General features: G+C 36.8%; 1 protein-coding gene across 20 annotated transcripts; it reads right to left on the minus strand.

The window, feature by feature from the left end:
• Positions 1–321: 321 nt before the first annotated feature.
• ZBTB25 (zinc finger and BTB domain containing 25) lies at positions 322–26,892 on the minus strand. 20 transcript variants are annotated; one of them, XM_056810890.1, is made up of 8 exons: positions 26,562–26,685; positions 23,736–23,853; positions 21,017–21,170; positions 18,437–18,537; positions 16,974–17,111; positions 10,434–10,613; positions 5,162–6,105; positions 322–2,653 (listed from the first exon to the last, which is right to left on the minus strand). In XM_056810890.1, the coding sequence occupies exons 6-8, from the start codon at positions 10,604–10,606 to the stop codon at positions 2,601–2,603; spliced, it is 1,170 nt and encodes a 389-aa protein (XP_056666868.1). In that variant the 5' UTR covers positions 10,607–10,613; positions 16,974–17,111; positions 18,437–18,537; positions 21,017–21,170; positions 23,736–23,853; positions 26,562–26,685; the 3' UTR covers positions 322–2,600. The 20 variants fall into 20 exon arrangements, 19 of the variants coding, with proteins under 19 accessions (XP_056666868.1, XP_056666869.1, XP_056666860.1 ...); XM_056810891.1 differs by lacking the exon at positions 18,437–18,537 and having other exon boundaries at positions 26,585–26,704; XM_056810882.1 differs by having other exon boundaries at positions 322–6,105; positions 26,585–26,704.
• Between the last annotated feature and the right edge of the window lie 6 nt (positions 26,893–26,898).

Raw genomic sequence — 26,898 nt, forward strand, 5'->3', positions numbered from 1 at the left:
TTCATGTGGGTCATAAAGTAGAAGGAATATCATTTAAAAAACCTCTGTATTGGGATTAAAAGTATTTATCAATTCACATGAAAGAGAGGATTCCCTCCGAGAGCCCAACAACTTCAGTTTCAGAGCTGAACCATCAACAGCGTCAATAAGGAAATGCAACAGATCTCTTGCCCAACTTTTTCACTTCTGCATATATTGATGGTATGTAAAATAAATGGAATATTTTTTAATAAACAACTTTATTAGCATATTATAAACCATCCTTTCCCCAAATATTTCACAAATCTAATGTTTGTAGAAATAAGCACAAACAACCAGTACTTTAAATTGTCACACAAATTTATTTTTTCTTGATAAAATACATTAAAATACATCCCTTTCAGTCCAATCAAAAGATGACACAGCATTTTATTTTTAAAGGAACAAGTCTTTTAAACATTTTAAATTCATTATAAATTGAGCTGCATACTTTGTCATACAATGAAATAGTGTATTTATTCTTGGTCTTGGTCTCATCTATTTGCTGTGCATTACCTGTCATTTGAAAGCTCTTACAGGGGCTTTATTTTTTTTAACTATTTAAATTTTATAATCCAAGTATTTTTTAAATACTTACAATTGATATTTGATCCAACTGACAAAACCGTAGGCACATAACTGAGATGAATCAACAATAGGAAAAATGTGGCTCTCTCAGTGTCAGCTTAAGTGTGCAAGATGTGTCTTAGACACATAATAAGTTAAAGCACAATGGATTAAAGTCTTGAAAAATCATGGGCTTGGCTTTTCTGGTACTTAAAAGATTTCATCTTGGGAGAGGAGAGTTAGGGAAGAAGGCGGACACCTTGACCACAGTTTTCCAAAACAGTTCAACTGTACAAACAGAGATTTATATCACAGAATAATCATTTATGGATTTGGGTAGGAAGAATTTTAAAGTCAATGGTCATAAGAAAATACTATACAGCTACATTTACATTTGAAAACATACAAGGACGCAACAACTAAACTAGATGGGGTTTTTTGTACTTTTCACACAGCCTGTATTTTGATCTAAATTACTATCAAAAACAAGACTTGGTCTTCAGTTTCAGCATCAAGAACTTGCCTAAACAAAAAGGCTTTAACTGAAACAGTATCATCCCAAGACTATGACATTTCCTTTAACCTTGTTTAAGGTCTTGCTTCCAACAGCGTGGTTTAAAAAGGACGTGAATGGTTATGTTTCATTATCCCTTTTTCCTTTTCTGTGTGTATTACCTAAAAAAACAAAGGGCTTTCCTTTCCCTGTTCAGCAAACAATGTTTTTGCAGGAGCTGAAGTTAGCTGATTTTTAATGATGCTGGAACACGAATATCTCAGACTAAAACTGATTGCGCGTTTAAATTTTAATATTCATGGAGTATCTATCCTAAGCCTCAGATCTTAGGAATTAACTCCTCCACCTTGATACCCCCGTAAAAGGAAGCAGTTAAAAGGTTAGAGAATTTCTGTGTCTAAGGCATTCTAGCATGAATGGCCTGAAATACTGAAGTTCCATGTTAGACAACACATGGGTCCCTTGCATGTGGGACTAATATATATATATAACATATTATAGATCATAAAATATATTAAGACTGAGCACTCTTGACCACTTTGACATTAATCCTCTGTGAGGTAAGTATCCCTCTGATCCACTTAAAGCCAGGAAAACAGAAGATCAAAGCAAGAAATAAACATCCGGACAATTATAAAAACACCAAGTTTTTAGTCTCTTTGTAAGGCAGACTAAATAACTTTCTCTGAATACTGACAAAATCCATAGTAACAATTAGACACAATCTACCTGATTAAAGAAACAAAACAGAACGCTGTTCTATCACAAGCAACGTTGTTAAAAAAGCATAGCATGTTCTGGAATCTGGGTCCCCAGCAGTCTGACTCAAGCTGGCAGATAAGAAATGCGCAACAAGGAACCCACTAGATTTCAGGTCTGGAAAAAGGCAGGGAAGATTTCTAAAGATGACTCCTATAGGACATCTGTGGATTGTATTTGTTTAATAATGTGGTCATGCTTATTACCAGAGAGGCAGAATGGACTGTCAGAAAGCTCCGGTTCAAACCCAGACCCTGACATTTATTGGCTATGGCCACAGGCAGCCGTCAAAGGCTCTAAGTAAATCACAGATAAGTTGCTATCTGAACTCAGCAGTTTCCTATACTAATAAATTAAAGCCATAAAAACACCTCCATTTACAAAGAAGTACACATTCTGAAGAACTCAAAACTCATTAATGATTTGATTAATCAATCAATTAATAATTCATTCCTACAGCATCCCTGTAAATGAGGCTGAAATTATACCCCTATGTTGAAGAAGACAAAATCAAATCTCAGATTATTTTGCTGAGATAATTGTTTTTAGAGTCTTTCTTTTCCAGTCTTTGTGTCTATTAGGACAATACCAGACTTAGAACATCACGGCAGGCACGCAGAAGGTGCTTTAACAGAAGCTTGCTAAATGAATGAACAAAGGAATGCATGTATGTATGTAGGAATAAATGAACGACTGAAGGCTGGGTTCAGTCCCCACACCACCACCACTTGACCTCTGGGATTCAGGTTTTGGGGTTTTTTCTGTAAAATGGAGTTAGTAGTGCTTTTCCACTTCCTAAAACAGAGAGATAGCATGAGGATTAAGGAACGCCCATTTTACATGAACTTTATAACTTCCTAATAAAGGAGCTATAGAAATAATATAGACTATATGCTTATTTTGCATTTTAGCCAACCAATATTTTTCTTAAAACTGTCCAGACAAATCAGAATAAACTTTGTTCAATCAGTATTCTTCAATCTGTGATCTCTCGGAGGCAAGAGTAGGATGTCTGACAGCCCTCCCCATATATCCTCATTCTTCCTTCCCCTGACTATACCCAACAAACACAAAAACCTAACGCCCACTATTTAACTATCTACTTCCTGTTGAGTAACCTTCAAAAGTGATAGAATTCATATAAGGGAAAATTACAGTTCAAGTTCATTCTTAAAGGGAAGTATTACATTTTAATTTAGAGTATAAACTATTTAAAAATAAATTATGAACATTTTTCTGGCGAAATACAGCCAGTTGTGGCTTATGGCCTAATTGGAATGAAAGAATGACATTAAAGTTATGAAATTACTTTGTTTAATACCCCAAGCAGCAATCCTACCACAACCAATGTCTGGCGGGAGACATTTGGCCACAGTTCCCTGTGTATCAACCCTAAGCCCAGATAGGACTTTTTGTCAGAAGGCTCACTAGCCTTTTTTTATTCAGCATTCAAGAAAAGTTTATTCTCTTCAACTTAAATGCTTTCCCTGAAATATCATCTGTGTCAGTACTAGTTGGAAGAGTTTCTCAAGTTCCTCCTTAAATGAAAGGCAGGCAAGGATAATGGTAGACTCAGGAAACAACATGATGTAATAAATAAGCTTAAATAAGTCTATTATTTTCTTATATTTCAGTTTTAATTATAAGTCACTACCAAGAAAAATTCTGCTTTAGAACAACCTTCTTCTGTTTTGAAATTCTGAGTGTTGTAACATGTTTTAAAATAGAAGAAATAAGTTAACTTTATCCTTTGGCATTCTAATAACTGAAGTCTACGAGACCAGTCAGAGGAGCAAAATGAATCATCTCCTCCATAGTTCTGTTTTAGTCTTGGGAAGAGTACTATCTAGAATGAGAGTTACATTAACCTATGAATGGGAGGGTTTTAGACACAGAACCTGAAATACTATATTTAGTTCCTCACTGTTGGGATAGTTGGCAGCTAAATAGCACAGTGGATGAAGCATTGGGCTTGGAATCAGGAAATCTCATTTTCTGGAGTTCAAATCAGGCCTCAGACCCTTACTAGCTTTGTTTTGTGACCCTGGGCAAGTCACTTCACCCTGATTGCCTAAGCTATAAAATGTCTATAAAATAAGCTGGAGAATATCGTGGAGGAAACAGCTCTAGTATTTTGTCAAGAAAACTCCAAATGGGGTCACAGTCAGACATGACCGAAACAACTAAATAACAATAAGAACTGAAAACACAAAAATTAATATTATCTTTGTTGTATAGGTGACAATTCTGAGACTAAGGGAAAATGGCTCACATTTATTATGCTTTAATCTTTATAGACTATGTTTTATAAAGGACAGGGAGTTTTAAAAAAGTAATTTAAGGGGGCAGCTGGGTTGCTCAGTGGATTGAGAGCCAGGCCTAGAGATGACAGGTCCTAGGTTCAAATCTGGCCTCAGACACTTCCCAGCTGTGTGACCTTGGGCAAATCACTTGACCCCCATTGCCTAGCCCTTATCACTCTTCTGTCTTGGAGCCATACCCAGTATTGATTCCAAGATGGAAGGTAAGGGCTTAAAAAAATAATTTAAAAACCGTACTCATGACTAATGAAGGTTACATTTCAGTACTCAATTCTGCTATTTTATACTTACTATGTTTATTTAATAATTACTTATTTTCTATCTAATGAAAACATTATGGAATATTATTTGTAGGGTAGATTGTGGTTTATATGAGATATTGACCAAGAGTGATGCTCTGGAATATCCTTTTATAACAGAACTGATCCACTTCAAATTCCATAGGGCAATTAAAAAAATTCTACATTCTGGAATAACTTAGGTGACCATCTACAAATAAACTCCTAAATTGTTTCACTATTTTAGCCATATTCTAAGGAATTATCAAGTGAATTAATGGAAAGTTTGCCTTTTAATTAGTCCTTTTGATGTACTGTTGGTGATGGTGGTTTCAAATTATTCTTACCACTCTGGAGATGCAATCTCTTGGCTTTTAAAATCTTGGATGACAGGGTAAACGATCCAGTCATACCTAAAGGGGCATGAGAGTTGGAATTGCAAATAAAAACTACTATATAAATTTGTTTTGTTTTGTTTTCAAAACCAGTGGTATTATCGTAGAGGAAAAGTAGCTACTCTACCAGGATGGTGTCCACATTTTCTTGTGTGAGATCAGACTCTAAAGTACATGATGAATCTAAACGGTCTTGAGACAAGCCAGAACTTTTCAGAGGGCCCTCAGACCAGCTGTCGCAATATGGCTGAAATCTCGGGGCCACTGTATTCCCAAAACCTGGACACCGGTTATATTTATAATGTTTACCTTTATGTGTGTACATGTGTTCCAGCAACTGGCTCTTCCGGAGAAACTTATGACCACAGACAGTACAGCCGATTTTTCTTTTTCTTGAAAAGGAAAAGTTACAGTTTAATTCCACTGGCTCTGTGTCTTTGGAGATCAGAGACAGCTGACTGATCTGCAAGGGCTCCATGGTGCCACGGTTCAGGTGGTCTGGCTGCTGCTCGTTTTCTTTGACGAGGAAGGTATTGAGACGGTGGCACTCGAGAGCCTCACTGCTTTCGCCGATTGGATGGACCTCCCCGAGGTCATTACTCTCCAGGATGGAGGCTGGGACCCCGAAAGGAAGAGACCCTGATACATGAGTGTGGAGGTGTTCTCTTAAGTTACCACGTGAATCAAAACGTTCCCCGCAGTAATGGCACAAGTGAATTTTGATGCCACTTTCAGTAAAAGTTGGACCTGTGACCTCTGAAGACGGTGAGGGGTGGCTCTGGGAGACAACAGATTCAGGGTCGCATCTCTCCTGCTTGATAGACACTGGAGGTTTCTGGAGTTCATCCATTGCCTGGGAGGAGGTGTGGGATATCTGCTGGTCTGGAGTGCCATCATCTAGACCGATAGCGAGAGAGAGCTGCAACTGTGGATGGTCACCCTGGGCAATGTTTCTGTTCCCATTGCTATTGGAAGGGTTTTCTTTCATCTCCAGTCCTTCCTTGGTGGTGGTTTTCTGTGTGGTTGAGATCTGAATCCCATACAAATTAGAAGATTGCACAGTCTCTGGAGAAAATACTTGGTTCATTTCTGTGGCAATGTGAGAAAGGTAATCTGCATGAAGAAATCGAATCCCTTCTTCCAAACGACCGTGATCCACAGTCTGCTTTGGCCCTTTCCCAGTGTACATAATATGTAACAAATAGCTGAATATATCAGGTTGGATGTCAGTTGGTTGTATTTTTATGCATTCACTGTTTTAAAAAAACCACCAAAATACAAAATTGAATTTGTCAAAGTAGACAACTGTTCTTTCCCCATATAATAAGTTACTTTGATAAAGTAGCATGATATTAAGCTAAAAGTACTTCTTTATAATCATAGTAAACCTGGGAATGTCACTGAAGAGAGTAACCTGAATTTATACTTATCGTTTTCAGGTCCCAATGGCAATTGTTTAATTATTCAGTGTCACTGTCATACTTCTGATTCTAAAAATTCAAAATTGAAGGTAGAATATACAGATGGAAAATGGAAATTTTTTATATTTAAATATTTATAACTATATTGTATTAACATTTCTATTTTAACATAATAGTTTAACAATGTATTATATATAACAACACTCATGTTTACTATAACTACTTATTGCATTTTAATGCATAATTATTAAGTCATAACATTAATTTTATTTTAATATAATAAAATAATACTTATATTTATAACTATATTATACTAAAATACTAGTTGATTTCTACCTACCTAAGATGTATTTTTTGCATGCTTTTTTTGGTCAGACTTGTGATTTAATTGATATAGGGGATACTCCCAGGAAATTCCCTTGACCAATAAATATCTAGAAATAGCTCTATAGCTAAAGTCTTTGGGGTACTTAGATGTTAAGCAACTGTATGGGGTTACACAGCCAGAACGTGACAAAGGTCTGGATCCAGGTTTACCTGACTCCAGAGGCTAGCTTTCCAGCTATCACCCATACTAATACCCTGCTCAGATAGAAGGTAAACTAGCTACTGAACAAACAAATGTATACAGTTATAATGACTTACAATAAGGACTTTCAAAAATCTTTGTAGGTAAATTAGCATTCAAGTACTAGTGAGATACATAAAACCTGTGGGCAATGGTCTAATTCCATCCCCAACTGAAATATTATCAATAAAGGAAACAGGCTAGAGCCAGCCAAGGACTTCCTTTTGGTCTTCATGAATTCCCTACTTATTTCTAGAGTTGATTGTCCTCGAGTAGGTGTTTATGTACACTATGTATTAGCATGCTGTCATGCTCCTGGGTTCCTGGTCTCTGCAAGATCCAGCCCAACTCACAGAGCCCATTCCAGCTTTGGTCTACCTCTAGCCAGACGGCCTACTGTTTTTAGTCAGTTTTTAGGCCAGTTATAAGAGTTCCTTTATTCAGTGGAACTAATGATTTCATTGAGATGGGTGCTCCCTGAATTAATACAATTATGACCCATTGACAACCGATTCAATGAAGAACTTACTTATCTTCCCATAAATTCTCTGTAGAAGATCAACCCAACACAGCGAAAGCCTTTCACTTTTAACATTTTATAGGTTCTAGTACAGGATCAAACCACTCATCTCTGCTGCCTGACTGCCCTGCCTTCATATGCTTTGACACCACTAAATTCTATTAATTGAAATTTGCTAATTAAACAATACAATATCTTAACAGTCTTACAAACTCTCCCAGGATTTTTAGAAATTGGAACGAAAAGAACAGAATCAATACTGGCAAGACAGCTTTGAAAGATATTGGTTAATCAATAGCAATCTCTCTCTCACACACACACACACAATATTTAAATATATATAAATGGTAAGGTCACAAATATATACACACATAAGTGTGTATGTGTATATATGTATGAGTATATATAAAAGAGGGAGGGAGGGAGGAAGGGAGGGAAGGAGACAAAGAGGGAAAAAGAAAAGCAAGCTAAAAACAACAGAGTCCGACAGCTTCATGTATAACCCTCTTTTTCTGTTTTAATGTAAGCTATTAAAACTTAAAATCATACTAAGATTTTTGAGATATCCTGGAAATGGAAATGTATTTGTGTTTAAGTTTGGAATAAAAATAGATTTAAAAAAAGAACACCAATGGACTATGATCAAGGCCAGATTTGTTTTCTTAAAAAATGAATCAATGTCAAAGATACATTTGATATCCAATAGGATAAAGTATGCTTTCATGATGAAGAATAAAAAAATCTTGTGAAAATTGAAGGTCTTACTTCTAAAGTAAAAAAGGCATTCTATTCCAGACAACGATCAAATCAGCTAATAATAAGGATTCTGTCTGCAACAGGAAGGATGAGTACTGGGCTTGGAGTCAGACTTCAAATCCTAGCTCTGCCACTTACTACCCATGTGATCCTGGGCAAATTATTTCCCATTCTGAACCTTCATGAGAGTGTTTGATCTCTTTAGTCCTTTCCAGCTTAAATCTAAGAGTATATGATTTTAATACTATGAAATTTATTCTAAATTTCACACATGGTTTCTATACTCTTTAAATATATTGTCAAACTGGGATGAATTTAAATCACTAGTTAAATGACTTGTCCAGGGTCATATAGTTGGTGTACATCGGGGTTACATCCAGATTTTCAACTCTTTGGATTTTATAAGAACTTTCCTCCCTCCTTCATTTCTCACTGAAGCTTAAAATCAAATCCACATCCTTTTTTTGAGAAATGTGTATGTACTTATATTTGTCTGTATGTAGAAATACATATAAAACATACATTTGCACACATGTGTGTATACATGTTGCTAAGTCACTTCAGTCATGTCCAAGCTATTCCTGACCCAGTTTGGAGTTTCTTGGCAAAGATGCTGAAGTGGTTTGCCATTTTCTATTCTAGCTCATGTTACAGCTGAGGAAATGGGCAAAGTTAAGTAAATTGCACAGGGTCACACAGCTAGTAAATATCTGAGGTCAGACTTAAGTCTTCCTGACTCCATGCCTGGTGCTCTATCCATTGGGATACCTCTCAACCCTATATATTCACATCTATGTGCGGATATGCATGAAAAACCTGGACTCTGAAGCAAAGCTTATTTGTAATTATAGAGAATGATTGCTACATGAGTTACTCAATTTCTTTATTTCCTTGGGAGTCATTCTTCACATTTTACTGGTGAGAAAACCAATATATACTTATTATTTAATAGACATGCTAGAAGAACCAGAGGTAGCATATATGAAGGGTTTTAAGCTCCCATTAAAAGCTGTCATCTAAATTCAGTGTTATCCAGCAATACAATGATCCAGGACAATTCTGAGGGACTTATGAAAAAGAATGCTATTCACCTCTAGAAAAAGAACTGTGGGAGGAGAAATGCAGATGAAAAAATATGATTTATCCTTTATTTATCTGGAAATATTATTTGGGTTTTATAAGATTATTCACTTACAAAAATGAATGATATGGAAATATGTTTTGCATGATAATATGTATATGTTTGTCAACTCGGGTGGGGAGAAAGGGCAGGGAGACAACATGAATCTTGTAACTTTGGAAAACTTACATGTAAATTTGTTATTGGAATAAAATAAAGATAAAACTAAAAAAATTTTAAGTCAATTAAAAACTTAAATCTGAAAGTCTTAAATAAACTCAGTGTTATCATAACCACTATAACTGTATTATATAACATAGTAAATAGTAAAACTCAAAAGGCATGTCTATATTAGACTCAATGGGGTAGTAAAGGAATCATAGTTTAGTTAATGAATATATATTTTTTAAAAAAGATGATTTTTTTAAATCCTTACTTTCTATCTGAGAATCAAGACTGTGTATTGGTTCCAAGCCAGAAGAGTGGTAAGGGCTAGACAATGGGGGTTAAGTGACTTGTAGAGTCACACAGCGGGTAAGTATCTGAGGTCAGATTTTGACCTCAATCCAATGAGCCACTTAAAAAGATTTTTCTTTAAAATGATTATAATCTAGTTTTACTAAATAAGGCAGTCCTACTTCAAGGTTCACATTATAAGGTACAATATTATAATGGAAATTTAGTGATTTCTAGTATTAAAAAAATTCTGATTTTCAAAAATATATTCTTACCTGTAGAGTATATATGATAATACACACTTTCTTCCTTTTGGTCGAGGGATGGTCAACTAAAGGTAGGAAATATGACCCCTACCTTCACATACATTTACTGTGATGAGTAATATTTTATAATTTATTTCCTCTTTGCTAAAAGGGGAAGTCCTAGAGGCGTATAAGGCTTAAAGGAAGTGACTATAGGGGGCAGCTGGGTGGCTCAGTGGATTGAGAGCCAGGCCTAGAGATGGGAGGTCCTAGGTTCAAATCTGGCCTCAGACACTTCCCAGCTGTGTGACCTTGGGCAAGTCACTTAACCCCCAGTGCCTAGGCCTTACTATTCTTCTGCCTTGGAGGCAATACACAGTATTGACTCCAAGATAGAAGGTAGGGGTTTAAAAAAAAAAGGGAAGTGACTTGTCTTTAAAAAAAAACAACTCAGAAAGTATCAATGAATAAATACACAATCACTTGTATCCTTACCTAGTTTGGTGAATGAATATCATCTTGAAATAGTTAGAAAAAGCAGCAAGCACTGCTCGATGGGCTTTAAAGTAAACATCTCCAATGGCAACTGTACAATCACAGAGAAAACCAAATTCTCGCTGCATATTCAACTGCTGCAGGAGGACAAGGCTATGGCTGGCAGTATCCATGGTGTCTCTGAGAGGGAAAAAGGATGACATATATGTGGATGCTTAACAGAATAAGCCATATTTTCACACAACTCACTTTATTTCCCCTGGAGGGATTACAAGAAATAGAGCAAAATTTAAACATTTTCCTCTCCAAAAATGCAAATCTTCAAAATTGCTCAATACTGTGGCACAACTGGGCAATGTTAAAATTTTGCTAGTACAAACTATTTTTAAAATGTTCCTGATATGAAATTACAGCAGCCTTAATTGAAATTATATTTTAAAAAAGGGAGAAATATCAGTCTTTCTACTGCCACTTTTCTACCTACTTCTTCCCATTCCCCCAAATAACCCTTTTTCCTATTTCATCTCTTCCCCATTGTTTTTATCAAAACACATTTATTAAACACAAAATTTCACATGGCACTATGGAAAACACTGCATAATCAATGCAATAGAGACCAAATTGATCCCTGTTCTTTAAGAGGCTCAAGTCAAGCTGTGTTTACAGATTCCATTTAACTAAAACAATATTTATTCTATTTAAAGTAAATTAAAGATTCATTGATTTAATAAGCATTTACAAGTAGATAAAAATATGAAACATTTTCCTCCCCTCAAGAAGCTTGCATTAATTTGGTGGGGAGGGGACAGAAGAGATACACACTTGAAAAGTAGAAAAGAAACATATATATATATATACACACATGTGTGTATACAAATATAAACATATATGACATAATATAGTTTCTGAGGGAAGAGGTTACAAGCAAGTAGAGAATTCAAGATAGGCTTCCTATTTTAGACTGGAAGGAAGATATTTTTAGGCAGAATAGCTAATACTATTATTAGGAATATAGAATGTAGTGAATGGAAAATAAGTGGCAGAAACATAAGAGCATTGTAGAGAGTAATATGTAATAAGCCTGGAAAGATAAGCTAAAGCCACATAATAAATAAATGGCTTTATAATTCAAATGGGACTACTAGGTCATACAAGAGTAAACATTTTCTTCATTTTCTCTCTTAACTGAAAAAAAGGATTGTGTGTTAAAAGTAGGGAAATAGCTAAAATCACAGGATGAGAAAGCAAGATGACCATGGGAGATTCTTAATCTTTAAGGTCATCACTGAGCAGTACTTCCTCACCAGTTACCACACTATGAGGAGGGCACACAACACCTGATTTTTTTACAAAGGGATTATTCTGAATAGATTCTGCAAGAAACTCATTTTACTGCAATAAGAAGCAGACATTAACTTCAATCCAACTACACAGGAAGAGGTTGAGACACTGTTGTATTCCAGCCCACAAGAGTATCCTGACCATCAAAAAGAGAGGAATTAGAAAGAGAATTCAAGAGAAATATAAGGGGGGAAAAAGTTAAAGTCATTTCAAGAGGAAGAAAATTCATTTTGAAAAGAGGAAAACAAGTGGTCAGCTCCGCAAAGAAAATATAAAATTAGAAGTATTCATACTAAAACCTTAAAAAGATTACAAACTTCTCAAAGTAAATATTACAAGACAAAAGGAACAACTAATCCCTGACAAAAGAAAGCTCCCTTGAAAGGGAGCATGAAACCACAACAAGATGTTCCAGAATGGTTCAAAAGATGAATGGAAACCATAAGAAAAATCAGAGAGGAATAAATGTCAGAATTTATGGCTTACACAGAAGGAATAATTAGCAGAATGGAAAAATTGAGTCTCTCTCAAGAAGTAAAAGAGAGAACACCCCCATCATCATCCTTCCCACTCAAAAGACCAACAAGAATCATCTTTTATCTGGAAGACCCAGCAGAAGTCCTTCTTCCATTGACCTCCACTCATATCATTTCCAACTCTTTCACTCGGACTGTACCTTCTAGCCTTTGTCTCACAAAGCCACACTATAAGGACAATAAAACAAGAATCCATAAGAGTACAATAATAAAAAAAATGAGTTAAGTGCTTCCATATGATCCAGAATTTCACAAAAAGAAAGCCAGAAGCTAGCAATAGGTGAAAAGAGGGGACACACTTGGGAAGCCAGTAAAAACCCCAATATATAAACCTGAAGCTTCTGATATGGGGAGAGAGGTCAAAGGAGAGATAATATAAGTAAATCCCAAAGATAATGAAGAAATACTATTAAAGGACTCCTAGGAAGTAAACCCAAGCAAAGAGAGCAACTCCACAAGTCAAAATAGAACTATATAGGGGGGAAAAAGCCTTAGCCATGAATATTATATGAATGGCTAGAAGAAATTAAGCAAAGAACAACAAGAAAAAGAAATTAAAATCAAAATAAGAACTTTAAAAGAAAAAATGGGAAAATTGTGTGATGGTAGCAATATTCTGATGCCTCACCCAATGCAGGATGGGCTAGTTTTTTCCTTTAAAAAAGGGGGGGAATGAAATTGTTTCCTAGATTTAATTAGCTAAGAGGACTTGGGTTACACCCAATGAAGTAAGTGGATGGTGGTTGAATATAAAATTCAGGATTCACATCCCCATGAAAGGCTGTTTCAAATTACTAACATGCAAATCAAAGCAACATTTTATTCTGCAAACTGGCATAGCTGATCAAAAGATGTCAGTAGTCAGTGTTAGAGAAACTGTAGATTGATAGCCAGTTAGTTCTTCATTCTTAGTGGTACTGTGAAAAGTGACTAAAATGTCCATAAGAATAAAGTCCCAATATTCACTAAAAATTTATAGTAGTACTTTCTGTAATAGCAAAAATTTGGAAACAAAGTAGATGTCCATCAATTGAGGAATGGTTAAATAAATTGTAGAATATTCACATAATAGGATATTACTGTGCTGTAAGAAAGAATAAATATAGAAGTAGAAGAAAATTAAATACATGACAACAATGTAAATAGAAACACCAAATACAAAAAAATCAAGATGAATATTACATAAAATTATAAAGATCTAGCAGAACTCAAGTGAAAAGATACGTAGAACACTTTTTTGTGTGTAAACATAACTTTTATTTATTTTAAAATATTTTTCCATTTTTACATGATTAATTTTCTCTCCTTCCCCTCTTCCCTCCCCCTCCAGGTGCTGACAAGCAAGGTCACTGGGTTATACATGTGTTATCACTTGAAACCTATCAAATGACAAGATTTGAGTGGCATCCCTAAACCACTCCTTTGCAGTGGTAAAAAGTCCATAAGTGTAAGACATTACATCTATTTTTAGGCTTTTTCAATACATTTATCAGTTAGCCTGAATTTTTTTCTTTTTAAAATTTCTTTTAAAAATACTGTTTGCTATATGGGATAACTTTCTAAGGGAGTAGGGGAGAATACTGGAGATAACTATGATTATGTGAAAAACAAGATATCAATAAAAAGAATATTTTTGAGTCTGGGCCAGAGGAGCTGCTCCCTAATCAAAGACCACAGCATTACTAAAACCAGCAGAACAAAGATGCACTCAACTGCATCAAGGTTATATCCCCATTGAACATCTATTTACTGCCCTCAATGTCCTCTGAACATCCTTTCCCTTCTATGGCTAAGTAAACCTTCTGTTAACTGTTAGATTGACTACAAGCATCTCATTTCATTTAAATCTTAAACCTATAATACCAGCCAGCCTATACTATGTTTGGACTACTACAGAGAAAAAGCATAGAACAGAAAGTAGAAAACCTTACTCTGGTTTGGACCTCCTTAAAAAATAAACAAAAATATCACAACTCCATAAGATAATGAGAAATATTAGAATAAAATCAAAAGATTAAAAAGAGAAGAAAATGTCATATGCCTACTAGCCAAAAGAATATCTCAGAAAATGGTTCAAGGAAAGATAATTTAAAATTATTAGACTCCCTGAAAAACATGATCAAATAAATTGGATAAAGAAAAAATAGAACAAATTTAAACAATCATCATCTGAAAGAAAATTCTATCTGAAAACACCCAGGAATGTCACACCCAGAAAGGGTCAAAAATTAAGAAACCAAAGTCAGGTTCACAGAAGTCTAGGCTGAAACTATGATATAGAAGAAAAATCCTGAAGATGGTATTTCAAAAGGCAAACTATATAGGCTTACAACCATGAATGTTACCCTGTCACTTTGGTGTGTATAATATTACAGGAGAAAAAAAAATTCTACCTTTGGTAGAATAAAGGGCTTACAAGCATTCCTGATAAAAAGATTAGAGCTGGGGGCAGCTCAGTGGCACAGTGGCTTGAGTGCCAGCCCTAGAAATGGAAGATCCTGGGTTCAAATCTTCACTCAGACACTTCCTAGTTATGTGACCCTAGGCAGGTCACTTAACCTGCCCTTGCCTAGCCCTTACCACTCTTCTGCCTTGGAATTAATACACAGTATGGATTCTAAGATGGAAGGCAAGAGTTTAAAAAAACAAAGGAAGAAAAGATTGGAACTGGGCAGAAGGAAGCTTGGAATATGACATTCCAAAAGGCAAAATGGATAAAGACTTACATATTATATTATATTTATTTATTATAATATACAACTTAATATAAACCTACTGGGGAAAAGTATTCATGAAATAGAAGATTCAAGGAAAGGATAGGGAAGGTTTAAGAAGCAGGACAGGATACATGAACAAGTAGTTATAAACAAAAAAAACCAGCACCTGGGAGGGAAGCAAGAAAGCCACCAATGAGTTAAAATGAATAGGGAATCCAGTAATCAGAAATAAAAATCTTTGTAGCAAGTTTCTCTAAAAAGAAAACCCTCATATTCATGATAGATAAGGAACAGATTCAAATTTGTAAGTGCAAAAACTATATTCAGGATTTTTTCAATATATTAATCAGTTGGGCTAAATTTTTCCTTTTCTACTTCTTCAAAAAATAGTATTTGTTATATGGGATAGCTTTCTGAGGGGTAGTGGGTAGGGGAGGATACTTGAGACAAAATATGATTGTCACTAAACTGTTCATGCCTTCAGACCTAGAAAAAGCACTACTAGGCAATTATCTTAAAGAGATCAAAGAAATAAAATAACCCATATATAAAAAATATTTATTTTATTTTTTTGTGAAATGGCAAAGAAGTAAAAATTAAGAGAACACCCATTAATTGGGGAACAGCTAAACAAATTTATATTATATGAATCTAATGTAATAAGATTATCATAACATATTATGAAAGGATGGTTTCAGAGAAACCTGATAAGATTTGTATAAATTGATGCAGAGCGAAGTAGGTGAATCAAGGAGAACTAATATTATAAAAAATAACTTTAAAAGACTTGAGAACTCTAATTAATACAATGATTAATTAATATTCCAGAAAGCTGATGATGGAGCATACTACCCACCTTTTGGTAGAGAGGTGATGGATACAAGATGCAGAATAAGAGAGATATTTTTGGACACTGTCAATATAGTAATTTGTCTTGTTTTATTATGAATATTGTTACAAAGGTTTTATTTATTTTTGTCTTCCAATGGGGAAGAGGTGAAAGGATAAGGATGACAGAGATAGGTAGGTAGGAAGGAAGAAAGGAAGGAAGGAGGAAGGAGGGAAGGAAGGAAAGAAGGAAGGAGGGAGGGAATGGAGGAAAGAAGGAGGGGAGAAAGGGAAGAAGAAAGGAAAGGAGGGAGGGAAGGAGGTCATTGTGGCATCTCTGAAAAAACAATTGAAGATAAAAGAAAGCCAAAATAGACAAGCAGGAAAACTTTAAAAGCCTTCATGTCCTTTGATGAAATGATACCACTACTAGGCTTAGACCACCAAAAAAATAATAAAAAAAAAAGAAAGGACTCATATGAACAATATCTATAGCAGTTCTTTTTTTTTTTACTATAGCAAAGAAGTGTAAATAAAGAGGGTACCGCTCAATTGGGGAATAACTATCCAAATTATGGTATATGAATGTAGTGGGAAATTATCAGGACATAAGAAACAACAAATAAGATAAGATTCAGAGAAAACTGAGAGAGCTTGTACAAATATATAAAATAAAATGAGCAGAAGTAGGATAATTTATACAGGTATAGGACTGTAAAGGAAAATAATGATACAACAATGAAATGACCAATCATGACTTCAGAAGACTGGGGATGATTTCTATTTCCCACCTCTTGGCAGAGGTAATGGACTACTAATGCAAAATGTGACACAAGTTTTCAGCTCTAGACAATGTTTAGATTTTTATTTTGGTGAACTATGCTTGTTTGTTATATAGAAGGGAATTTTTTTCAGGGGAGAGGGAAGAGTTTTGGAAGGAGTGGGAAGATGATAATTACATCCCCTTCCCCCCAAAAGAAAATATTATCAATAAACAGTTTAAAAAATATAAGAAGACAACAGAACAAGTTTCAGAGGTAGATACACACAAGCAAGACACTGTTGGAAATTTAATATATACTTGATGAGAAGTTGGTCATCAATCTCACTCTCTTTACCAGTCATCGAAGTCCAATTGCAAGACAAAAATGAGGATAGCTGGGGATGGATGGCCTCTTCCCTGTCTGACCAAGCTTAGGTGCTCCACAGCGCCAGCTTCAGCCTCCTTCGTAGCCATTGGAACAAACTGTGCTCATCTGCCAGGAGAAGTTTTCACACGTTTGGAGTAGAAAACCTCCTAACTCACCCACAGGTTTGAGGTCTGTCTAAACCCCTCAACCTGGCTTAGCCTTCCTGCTGAGACAGTTTTTTAAAAAATAGTATTAATTTTTCTCCAATTACATGTAAAAACAGTTTTCAACATTTTAAAAGAACTAAGTCTCCAATTCTCACTCTCCCTCCCTCCTCACCTTTCCCAATAATAAGCAATCAGCTATAGATTTTACATGTGCTATCACATAAAACATTTTTCTATATTAATCCTTTTGTGAAAGGAAATTCAAACAAAAAATTGGCAAAGTGGAAAAAAGTTTGCTTTGGTCTGGAATGAGATCAGTTTTTTTCTCTGGAAGCAGATGGTTTTTTTTAAAAAATTTAAGTCCTTTGGGATAGTTTTGGATCACTGTACAGTATTGCTGTCACTGTGTACAATATTCTGGTTCTACTTACTTCACTCTGCTTCAGTTCATAGAAGTCTTTCTAGGTTTTTCTGAGCTCCTCCGGCTCATCATTTCTTACAGTGCAGTAATATTCCATTATAGTCAAATATGATAACTTACTCCTGCTGAGACAGTTTTGCCAGGGTTTTTATGAATGCTGCACATGTACAGTACAGCTTCTTGGAGCCCCAGGAGAGTTGAGCACCAGGCAGGCACCGAAGGTGGATGAGCAGCCCTGAAAAGGGCTCCCTCAGCAAGCAGAAGGTGTTGGTCCTCCCTGAACCCCTGATATGCCCCGCAAGATGAAGGAGGCATGCTTAGACAGTAGTCTGTCTCTAAAAGATCCGGGAGGGGGTGCTACTTAGCTGCAAACTTAATATTTGTTTGGCACTGTGATGTGCAACCAAAACAAAACAAAACAAATGAGATCTTGGTAAGACAGAGCTTCCAGCAGTTGGGAAGTGATAGAACCTTTCTGTTCCCTCACTTAATCAGATTGCAGCTGGAATGCTAAACATTAGTCTAGGAAGAATACTGCTAGGTGGGGAGCTGGCAGAGGTCAGCCAGGATAGCTCTTCTGATAAGTTGAAGGAAACAAGAGTGTTTAGCCTGGAAAAGATTCAAGAAGGACATGATTAACTCTCTTCGATGAACTGAATGGCTATCATGGGGGAAAGGGATCAGACCTGTTCTATCCGGCTACAGAGGGCAGAGCTTCTACTGGTGGAAGTTGCTAAGAAAGTCTGATGTTGGGGAAAACTTCCTAATAATCAGAGCTATCTAAGAGTGGAATGGGTGGCTGCTACTCGTTATTAGTTTCTCTTCACTGAAAGTCTTCAAGGAGGGGCAAGATATTAACTTACTAGATGGCCCCTGGAGTCTCTTCCAATTCTTGCATTTGACACTACTGATTTAATGCAATGGAATATTGTTGTGCTGACAAAAATAACATATAGGAGGAATTCTGAAATATGAGAAGACATATATAAACTGATGAATAATAAAAAGCAGAGAAAAGAGCATATTTTATACAATGACTATAATAAGGAGAAGCAATAACACTTTAAAAAAGCATTTGAAATATGATGAACTACAATGAGCTAGATCCCAGAGATTCCTAATAAGGAATCAGTGTCCTGGGTGGAGGGATGGTAACAATGGAAAAGGCAAAATTAGAATAAAATTTTTATTTAAAAATTAAAATATAATTTATTTAGTCTTGCCAATAGTGAAAAATCAAAAAGTAAATATTTTTATAGTTCCCACAATGAATTCCATAGCTGCTGAATTCAATGGAACTAAGGAATAGTGACCTAAAAAAGCATAATAGGTTTGGTTTTCTTTTTCTGTTACATCTCCCTTGATTATTATTTACTTAATTATCATATTAAGTAGCAGCTTCTGGAAAATATAAAGAGGAGAAACCACTACTAAAGTACATAATTTTCTAAAACTATTTTTCATTAGAACTTCCAACATATGCCTGGATTGATCTTTCTCAATACAAACAACATTCTGCAGAGCTAATGAAATCAAATACTATTAAAGATTATAAAAGAAACATAAATGTATCTGTCTAAAAGTTGCTATTATTTGCTTCCAGAACAGGTTTTCTAAGGATGGGCCACAGACAGCATGGTTCCAATGTAGTGCTTTTAAGAATAACTATTGTTGGGGTCAGCTGGGTGACTCAGTGGATTGAGAGCCAGAAGATCCTGGGTTCAAATCTTCACTCAGACACTTCCTTGCCCTGAACAAGCCACTTAACCCCTCCCCCCTTACCTAGCACTTACTGCTCTTCTGACTTGGAACCAATACACAGTATGATTCTAAAATGGAACATAAAAGGTTTTTTTTAAAAAAAGAATAGCTATAGTTGGATACCATTTTTCAATGTATTATTTTCACCAATATCTTTAACTTACAGTGATAGATTTTCTGTGTATCTGTGTATGTGTATATAAAAGCCGCAAAAGATAGATTTGACAATATAACTAGTAGAAATCTGAAATGAGCTGTCAAATCTAAGAAAAAACGGTTTACTGAACAAATGATAACATATCTTTTTATAATGATTACAAACATGAGAGACAGAACTATAATACTGGAGGACATTTTGAAATGCTTGTTCTATTGTTTGGGTTTAGTTTTGCAAGTTTGTGTAGATATATATTTGGTCTAGATTCATGATTTTATTGGTTTAAAGAACTCCCAAGGTAGATACTCTCTCCAGTGATAAAGATATGCACCTCTACCTTCTAGACTTAGGAGTTTCTTAAGGGCAGTGATCTCAGTAACAGATGCTGTAGTCTGATCCCATTTTTTTTTTATAAATCCTTACCTTCTGTCTTGGAATCAATACTGTGTATTGGCTCCAAGGCAGAAGAATAGTAAGGGCTAGGCAATGGGGGTTAAGTGACTTGCCCAGGGTCACATAGCTGGGAAGTGTCTGAGGCCAGATTTGAACCTAGGACCTCCCATCTCTAGGCCTGACTCTCAATGCACTGAGCCACCCAGTTGCCCCCTCTGATCCCAATTTTATCACACATTCATTGGGTCCCTCAAGGCAGTTATAAACTAACCTGTTAGCCAGACAGTTACATTAGTAGCTATAAAAGTGTTAGTGGGAAAATCCACTCCTCATTTATCCCCATGGTCCCATTCCTAGCTTTTATAGGCTAAACACACTAGGTGCCTTTTAGGAGTTCTGTGCTCTGAGACAGTGAATATGAACCCTGTCTACCCCGACTTTTTACTTGGGGCAGCTCAAGGTAAGTTTCATATAATAAGTTGGCATGGATCACAGCAAATCTTATTATCTTTCTTTAATTTAAAAAAAAAAACCTTTATCTTCTGTCTTAGAATTATTACTAAGTATTAGTTCCAGGTCAGGAGAACAGTAAGAGCTACATAATGTGGGTTGAGTCACTTGCTCAGGGTCATATAAGCTAAAAATAGTCTGAGGTCACATTTGAACCCTGGACTTCCCTTCTCTGAACCGTCTAGCTGCCCCCTACCCCAATTATGTCATTTTTCTCCCCTAAACCCATCTATTTTCTAAATTTTTTTAATACTGTCAAAAGTACCACCAATAGAGGTTCACAACTTCACTGTGCCATCTTTAACTCCCCACTCTCTCATCCTAAATCAGTTTCCTTATCTTTCTCTTGAATACATGTCCCCTTCTCTCTATTCCCATAGCTACCACTGTAGTTCAGGCCCTCATCGCCTCTTCCCTGGATTATTGCAACAGTCCCCTATGGAATCTCTCTGCCTCAAGTCTCTCCCCTCCCCAATCCATCCAATCTAAGTTTCCAAGTGATTTTTCTATAGCTATAACCTTGTAACTCTCATAAATAAAGTCTATTGACTCCTTATTAGTTCTAGGATTAACAATCATTTTATATTTAACTTATCCATTAAAAATTTCATAGTAGGAATACCTGCTCAGAAATGTTTTCTGAAAGTAGAGCAAAGCTTGGAGACTACTGCTTTAGGATTCTGTGAGGTTAAGTGACTTTATTTATCCATCCATCCATCCATCCATTTATCTACTGAGATAGTCTTCAAGTGATGTTAACATGTCAACATGAAATACTACAATGTTAAAGAAAATTGTGGACTGACCAAACTGCAATGGAAAGATGTCTGGTGAGAATAAGTATAGAAGGAGCACTCTCATCAGTGTAATCTACTAGAGAATTAACCACATTAAATGTGATAATAATTTTTGTATGTATTTACTTCTTTGGCTACCTTTTTTCTTTCTTTTTCAAAACTATAAGATGGATACAAATATCTATGATAGCATAACTTGAGTTCTCTTTTTTGAATCTTTGTTATATCATCTCCACCAAGGCCAAGGAGATACAATATCCATAACGGGTACTTTCAAAGAATAATTTGTTATAATCAGAATCTTTCTTTCTGCCACTGACTTCCTTAGACTTTTTAACATTCTTCAAATATGAGAAATAAAGGATTGGACAACCTATTGCACAATAAAACATAAATATATCAAGTTATTTCTGTCAAGTTAAGTGAAATTTGTCCTATAGATAATATTTTGTTGGCCTGAATACTTAGACCTGAAGATTCTTTTGGATAAGAGTAATGCTGATGTGCTCCCTGAAAAAACCTTGGGTAGGGATACAAACCTAATATTAAGTTATTAGTGAGAAGCCTTCAAAATCAATCATGGTTTATGTGAGCCCAGAGCTTTAAGATATGAGCCACAGGTCATATTTATATTTATTCCCCAATACACTACAAATTCCCTTAAGAAAGGAATGTTCATTTTTGTTTTTTTTATTCTCTACTCATAGAACAATGCTTTGCATATAGTAGATGTTTAATGTTTGATGAACTAGATTCTCCCTTAGGTTCCTGCTGGACATAAGACTGTTACAGAGGACCATTACACATTTTCTGAGCTATAAATATACAAAAATAAAAAGGTCAACAAATTTAAAATGTCTGACATAATAATAGTTTTGCATTTATATATTGATTTATACTTTTCAAAGAGTTTTCATATGTCTTAATGTGGGGTACTCACAGAAACATGTGAGGAATATTACCAAAATAATCTATACATAAAATATGAGGCACTACAGAAATCAGTTTATTCTGGAACACTCAAGAAGGCAGAGGAGGATGTAGGTACTTGGTTCAGCATTTCTATTTCTAATATGCCGGATATAGGTAAACTATGTCAGATGAAAGCAAAATATAATAAAAATATTAAAAATAGTATAAACTCTAAATTCTAAAACATAAAGATCAGTCCCTTGTAAACTGATTATATAAAAGAATATTATGATTTTGAGAAATTTTTTCCAAGTAAATATTGGTGAAAAAATTCTAACTCCCTATACTTATATTCACATTATCTGACTCCAAGGCAAAAATCTAAAGACTAAAATAAAACCAGTATTCAAAGCTTACTATAGGAATTCCCTTTCCTATTAAAAAATTTTAGAATACTGAGGGACAGGGCAGGAGAGATGAGAGGATAAGAAGCTCCAGATAACTTTAAATGAGCAGGAAAATTCTGACTTGGCAACTCCTAGATGTTGATGTTCAGTTCTTTGCATCTATCACCCAGTTCCTAGGACACTTGGTAAAACCCTTAAAGTAGGTCAAAAAAGAAGAATGTTAACACTAAGGCAGTTAGGTGGTACAGTCAATAAAGCACTAGGCTTGGAATCAGAAAGACTCATTTTCTTGAGTTCAAATCCAGTGTCTGACACTTACCAGCTGCATGACCCAAGGCAACATATTTAACCCTATATGCTGTAGTTCCTCATCTGTCAAATGAACTGGAGAAGGAAATGACAAACCATTTTAGTATCTTTGCCAAAAAATTCCCCAATGACAATCCTTAAAGACTTATGACGGAGAATGCTATCTACCTCTAGAGAAAGAACTATTGGAGTAATCTTATAAATGTACCAGTGTATTTATGGTTACATTTTGGGGTTTTGGTTATGTATGAGTTTGCTCTTGCAACAATGACCAGTATGGAAGTATGTTTGGCATGACAATAAAAATAAAATTTAAATTAAAAAAAACTCCACCAAGTAGGTCATGACTGAACAACATTAGAGCAAAATATAAACAGGCCTAACACTCCTTCCCCCTCATTTCTATCTCATGGCTTCCCTGACTTCATTCAGGTTTCAGCTAAATTTCTACCCTTTTTTTTTTTAAAGCTTTCCTTCTGTCTTAGTATCAATTCTAAGACAGAAGAGTGGCAAGGACTAGGCAATCAGGGTTAAGTGACTTGCTTGAGGACATACAGCTAAGATGTGTGAGGTCAGATCTGAATCTACATCCTCCCCATTCCAAACCTATTGCTCTATCTACTGAGCCATCTAGCTGCCCCTAAATTTCCAAGCCTTTCTGAGTCTTCTTAATGCTTGTGCCTAGCTCTGCTAATTTATCTCCAGTGCAGTGTGCAGAGTGTGTTTGTACATAGTTGTTTCCATATTGTCTTGCCCATTAGGCTGTAAGCTCTTTTAGAGAGGGATTGTCCTTTTCTTTGTCATCAGCACTCAGAATACTGAATGGTACACAGTAGGCACTTAATAAATGCTAATTAATTGGCTGACTAAAAACACCAGCAACCTTCAGGTGAAATGACAAGGGAAAAAAAGATACTTTTTTATGTAGTTAGAAAATAGAACTATTCTTTTTTTGGTGGGGTAGGGGTGGAGGATCTGTGATTTCATCATCCAGGTGTAGAAGATCCCTTCGCAGATGCAGATCAGCAACTTATCTGCAAAATATAACAACCTGTTCATAATCACACAACTAATATATTAGAAGCAGGCATTAAACCCAGTTCTTCCTGATTCTATGATAGGTTTCTCTATTTATTATGCCAAAGTACCCTTCTTTTATTACTCATGAATAGAAAATAAGATCATAGGTATTTAAATAAAAAAGAGAAATTTAAGAAAACAGCAATGTAAACTATAAAGCCACACCCATAGCACAATGCTAGAGTCAAATAAAAGGATCTGATGTGAATTGAGGCTTCTTCCTCAGTCCAACTATATGCTATACCAAGAAGTCATTACACTTTAGGGCTAAAAAAAGACACTGTACTTAAGTGCTCTGAGTTTTCTTCTTATAATAATATTAATTATTATGTGCACAACATCATAAATCAACTCATTATTACTGAAAGCAAATCAATTGTAGAGAGTTTATAGAATGATTATAGGAACTAAAAGACAGGATGTTTAATTATAAGCAACACAAAAGAAAAAAATAATTCAACCAATAATTGCACCTTCTTTTCCTTCCCCACTTTCAGTAATGGAGCAAGCAAGGAAGATTACATTTTCTACTATAATTTTTTGGGGTTTTGTTTTTCCTGAAATGAGAAGAAATAACCTTGTTCTCAAAGATTTCAGTTGGAAGCAATAGAAAGCCCCTAACTCTTTTCTGGACCTAATCCATTTTATAAAATGGATGAATTTTTCATTAGCAAATGTGATACCTCCAAGTCACATTGGATCAATTCAGTACATAATAACAAGGAAAGTATTAAGTAACACTTCCCAGCAGAGCCCTGACCAGGACTTTTTTTTTTTTTAATGGCTCAGACACTTGGGCCCCTCCTCCCATCTAGACAGCCTGACTCCTTTAGCATCCCCCAACTCCAGAGCTGGGATAGGGAGAGTGCCACTCCACTTTTCAAGGGCAATAAGAGTCCTGAAACCACAGGCGCCAATAACCCCTCACAGGCCTCTTCCCCCAGTCTTCCTTCCTGGTCCCAAAGAGGGAGGGAGGAGACAGCAACTGCCTCCCCATAAATAATGCACATTCAAATAGGACCTGTCCTAGACCAAATGGTGAAGCTGGCAAAGCTGTAACCATCCATCCCTCCTACCAGGGACATTCAGGCTCTAAGAACTAGCCCTCAAGAAGCCCAGAAACATCCCTCCACAAGCCTTCCCTTTCTCATTCATTCATTCAACAAATATTCACTGATTTGGAATACTTCAAAGAGAAGCCAATTGTGGCCTTAAAACAAAAATCCAAGGGGTGGCTAGGGGGTTAGGTGGATAGTGAGCCAGGTCTGGAGACTAGGAGATCCTGGGTTCAAATATGCCTGAAGATATTGCCTAGCTGGGTGATTTTGGACATTTATTTAACCTTACCACTCTTCTGACTTGGAACCCATACTTAGTATGATTCTTAGGCAAAAGGGAAATGGAGAGAGAGACAGTCAGAGAAAAGCCGGGGGAATAAGGGAAAAGGCCTTCTAGGTGGCTCTGTAAGTAAAAATCCCATAGGGAGGGAGGGAGGGAGGGAGGGAGGGAGGGAGGGAGGGAGGGAGGGAGAGAGAGAGAGAGAGAGAGAGAGAGAGAGAGAGAGAGAGAGAGAGAGAGAGAGAGAGAGAGAGAGAGAGAGAGAGAGAGAGAGAGAGAGAGAGAGAGAGAGAGAGAGAGAGAGAGAGAGAGAGAGAGAGAGAGAGAGAAAGTTATGTAGAGGAAAAAAAAACAGAAGTCACTATACTGTCGTGTAGCCTTGGGTAATATGCTTAATTATGGTCTCTGGGCCTCAGTTTCCTCAATTGAGGGGGTTGGCCCTCGTGGTCTAGAAGTTGCCTTCCAGGTCCAATATTGTAAACTGTACTTTTGACACTTGAGAAATTCCTGTGGAAGAGAAGGAAGGGACTTAAGCGACTTTCGAAGACTTAGTGACCTAATCTACATGGAATATTTGGAAAGGATGGGCAAGCTATATGGGCCTTGGTGAGTGATGATGACACCTGTAAATAAATAGTGCCAAAGAAAAGCAACGACAGGTGGAAAGTAAAGGTACTTGATAGGAGACTAAACTTGGTATAAGGTGATGACAATAAACTAATGAAATAAGTCATTGGGAAGAACTTCGTGCTTCAGGAATTGTTCGACCTCAAATTGAGCAGTTATAGTGAGGGGGTGTGGGGCTAAATGTCAGAAAACAAAATAGCCCTTTGATTCCGTATACTGGGAATAGATCACAGGCAGGTGGAACTTGGAGGAGGGGGTAGGTTTTGCAATCCATCCCAGAAGCAAGCAACCTGTTCTCCAGGTCTCCATCTCCTGGATATTCAGATTCACACTCATGACACTCCACCCCCACCCCCCGCCCCGAGGCAAAGGGAGCCTAAGCAGAATCTTGAGGACTGCCTCACTTGGGGCCGACAGAGAAGCTCTAGATTCTGGTGAGAGGCAGCTGTCCCTTTAAGGTAGCCGTCTCCAGGCCGCCCTCATTCCACGATGGTGGCAGCACCATCCCGGGCCGAATGCACCCACCACCGCGGCCCCCAAGGGCACCAACCCTTACCACCCAGAGATGGGGAAGGAGGGGGAGGGCAGGTCCTGCGCATCCTGGCCCCGGAGGGCGCTTCGGGTTGCCATTTTCCTCCTCCCTTTTTTTTGCACGTCCAAACTGAAGCAAAACAAAACAAAACACCAAAAAACCCACCCACTCTCCCCGGAGCTACTTGCATCTGTCTCGCGACGGGTGCTGGGAGCTTGCAAGCCTCCGCGGAGTGGCTCACGCCCGGAGTCTGCAATCGGAACGGAGAAACCCAAAAGGGTTATGGAGGTGCATCCCTTACCCAGGTGCCGCCGCGGCACTGCCCGCTGCTCGTGGGGGAGGGGTCTGGAAAGAGGGAAGGGGGAGGGGCGGGGGGGGAGTTTCAGCCTCCTCGCTGGGGACCTGGCAGCGGCTCGCGCGCTCACCCAGCGGCCCCGGGTCTCGCGCGGCTTCACGCTCTACTCCACCCCCCCCTCCCGTCAGAGATGGCCCACGTGACCAC

This window comes from Monodelphis domestica, chromosome 1, assembly GCF_027887165.1.
Source record: "Monodelphis domestica isolate mMonDom1 chromosome 1, mMonDom1.pri, whole genome shotgun sequence".
Taxonomy (NCBI): domain Eukaryota; kingdom Metazoa; phylum Chordata; class Mammalia; order Didelphimorphia; family Didelphidae; genus Monodelphis; species Monodelphis domestica.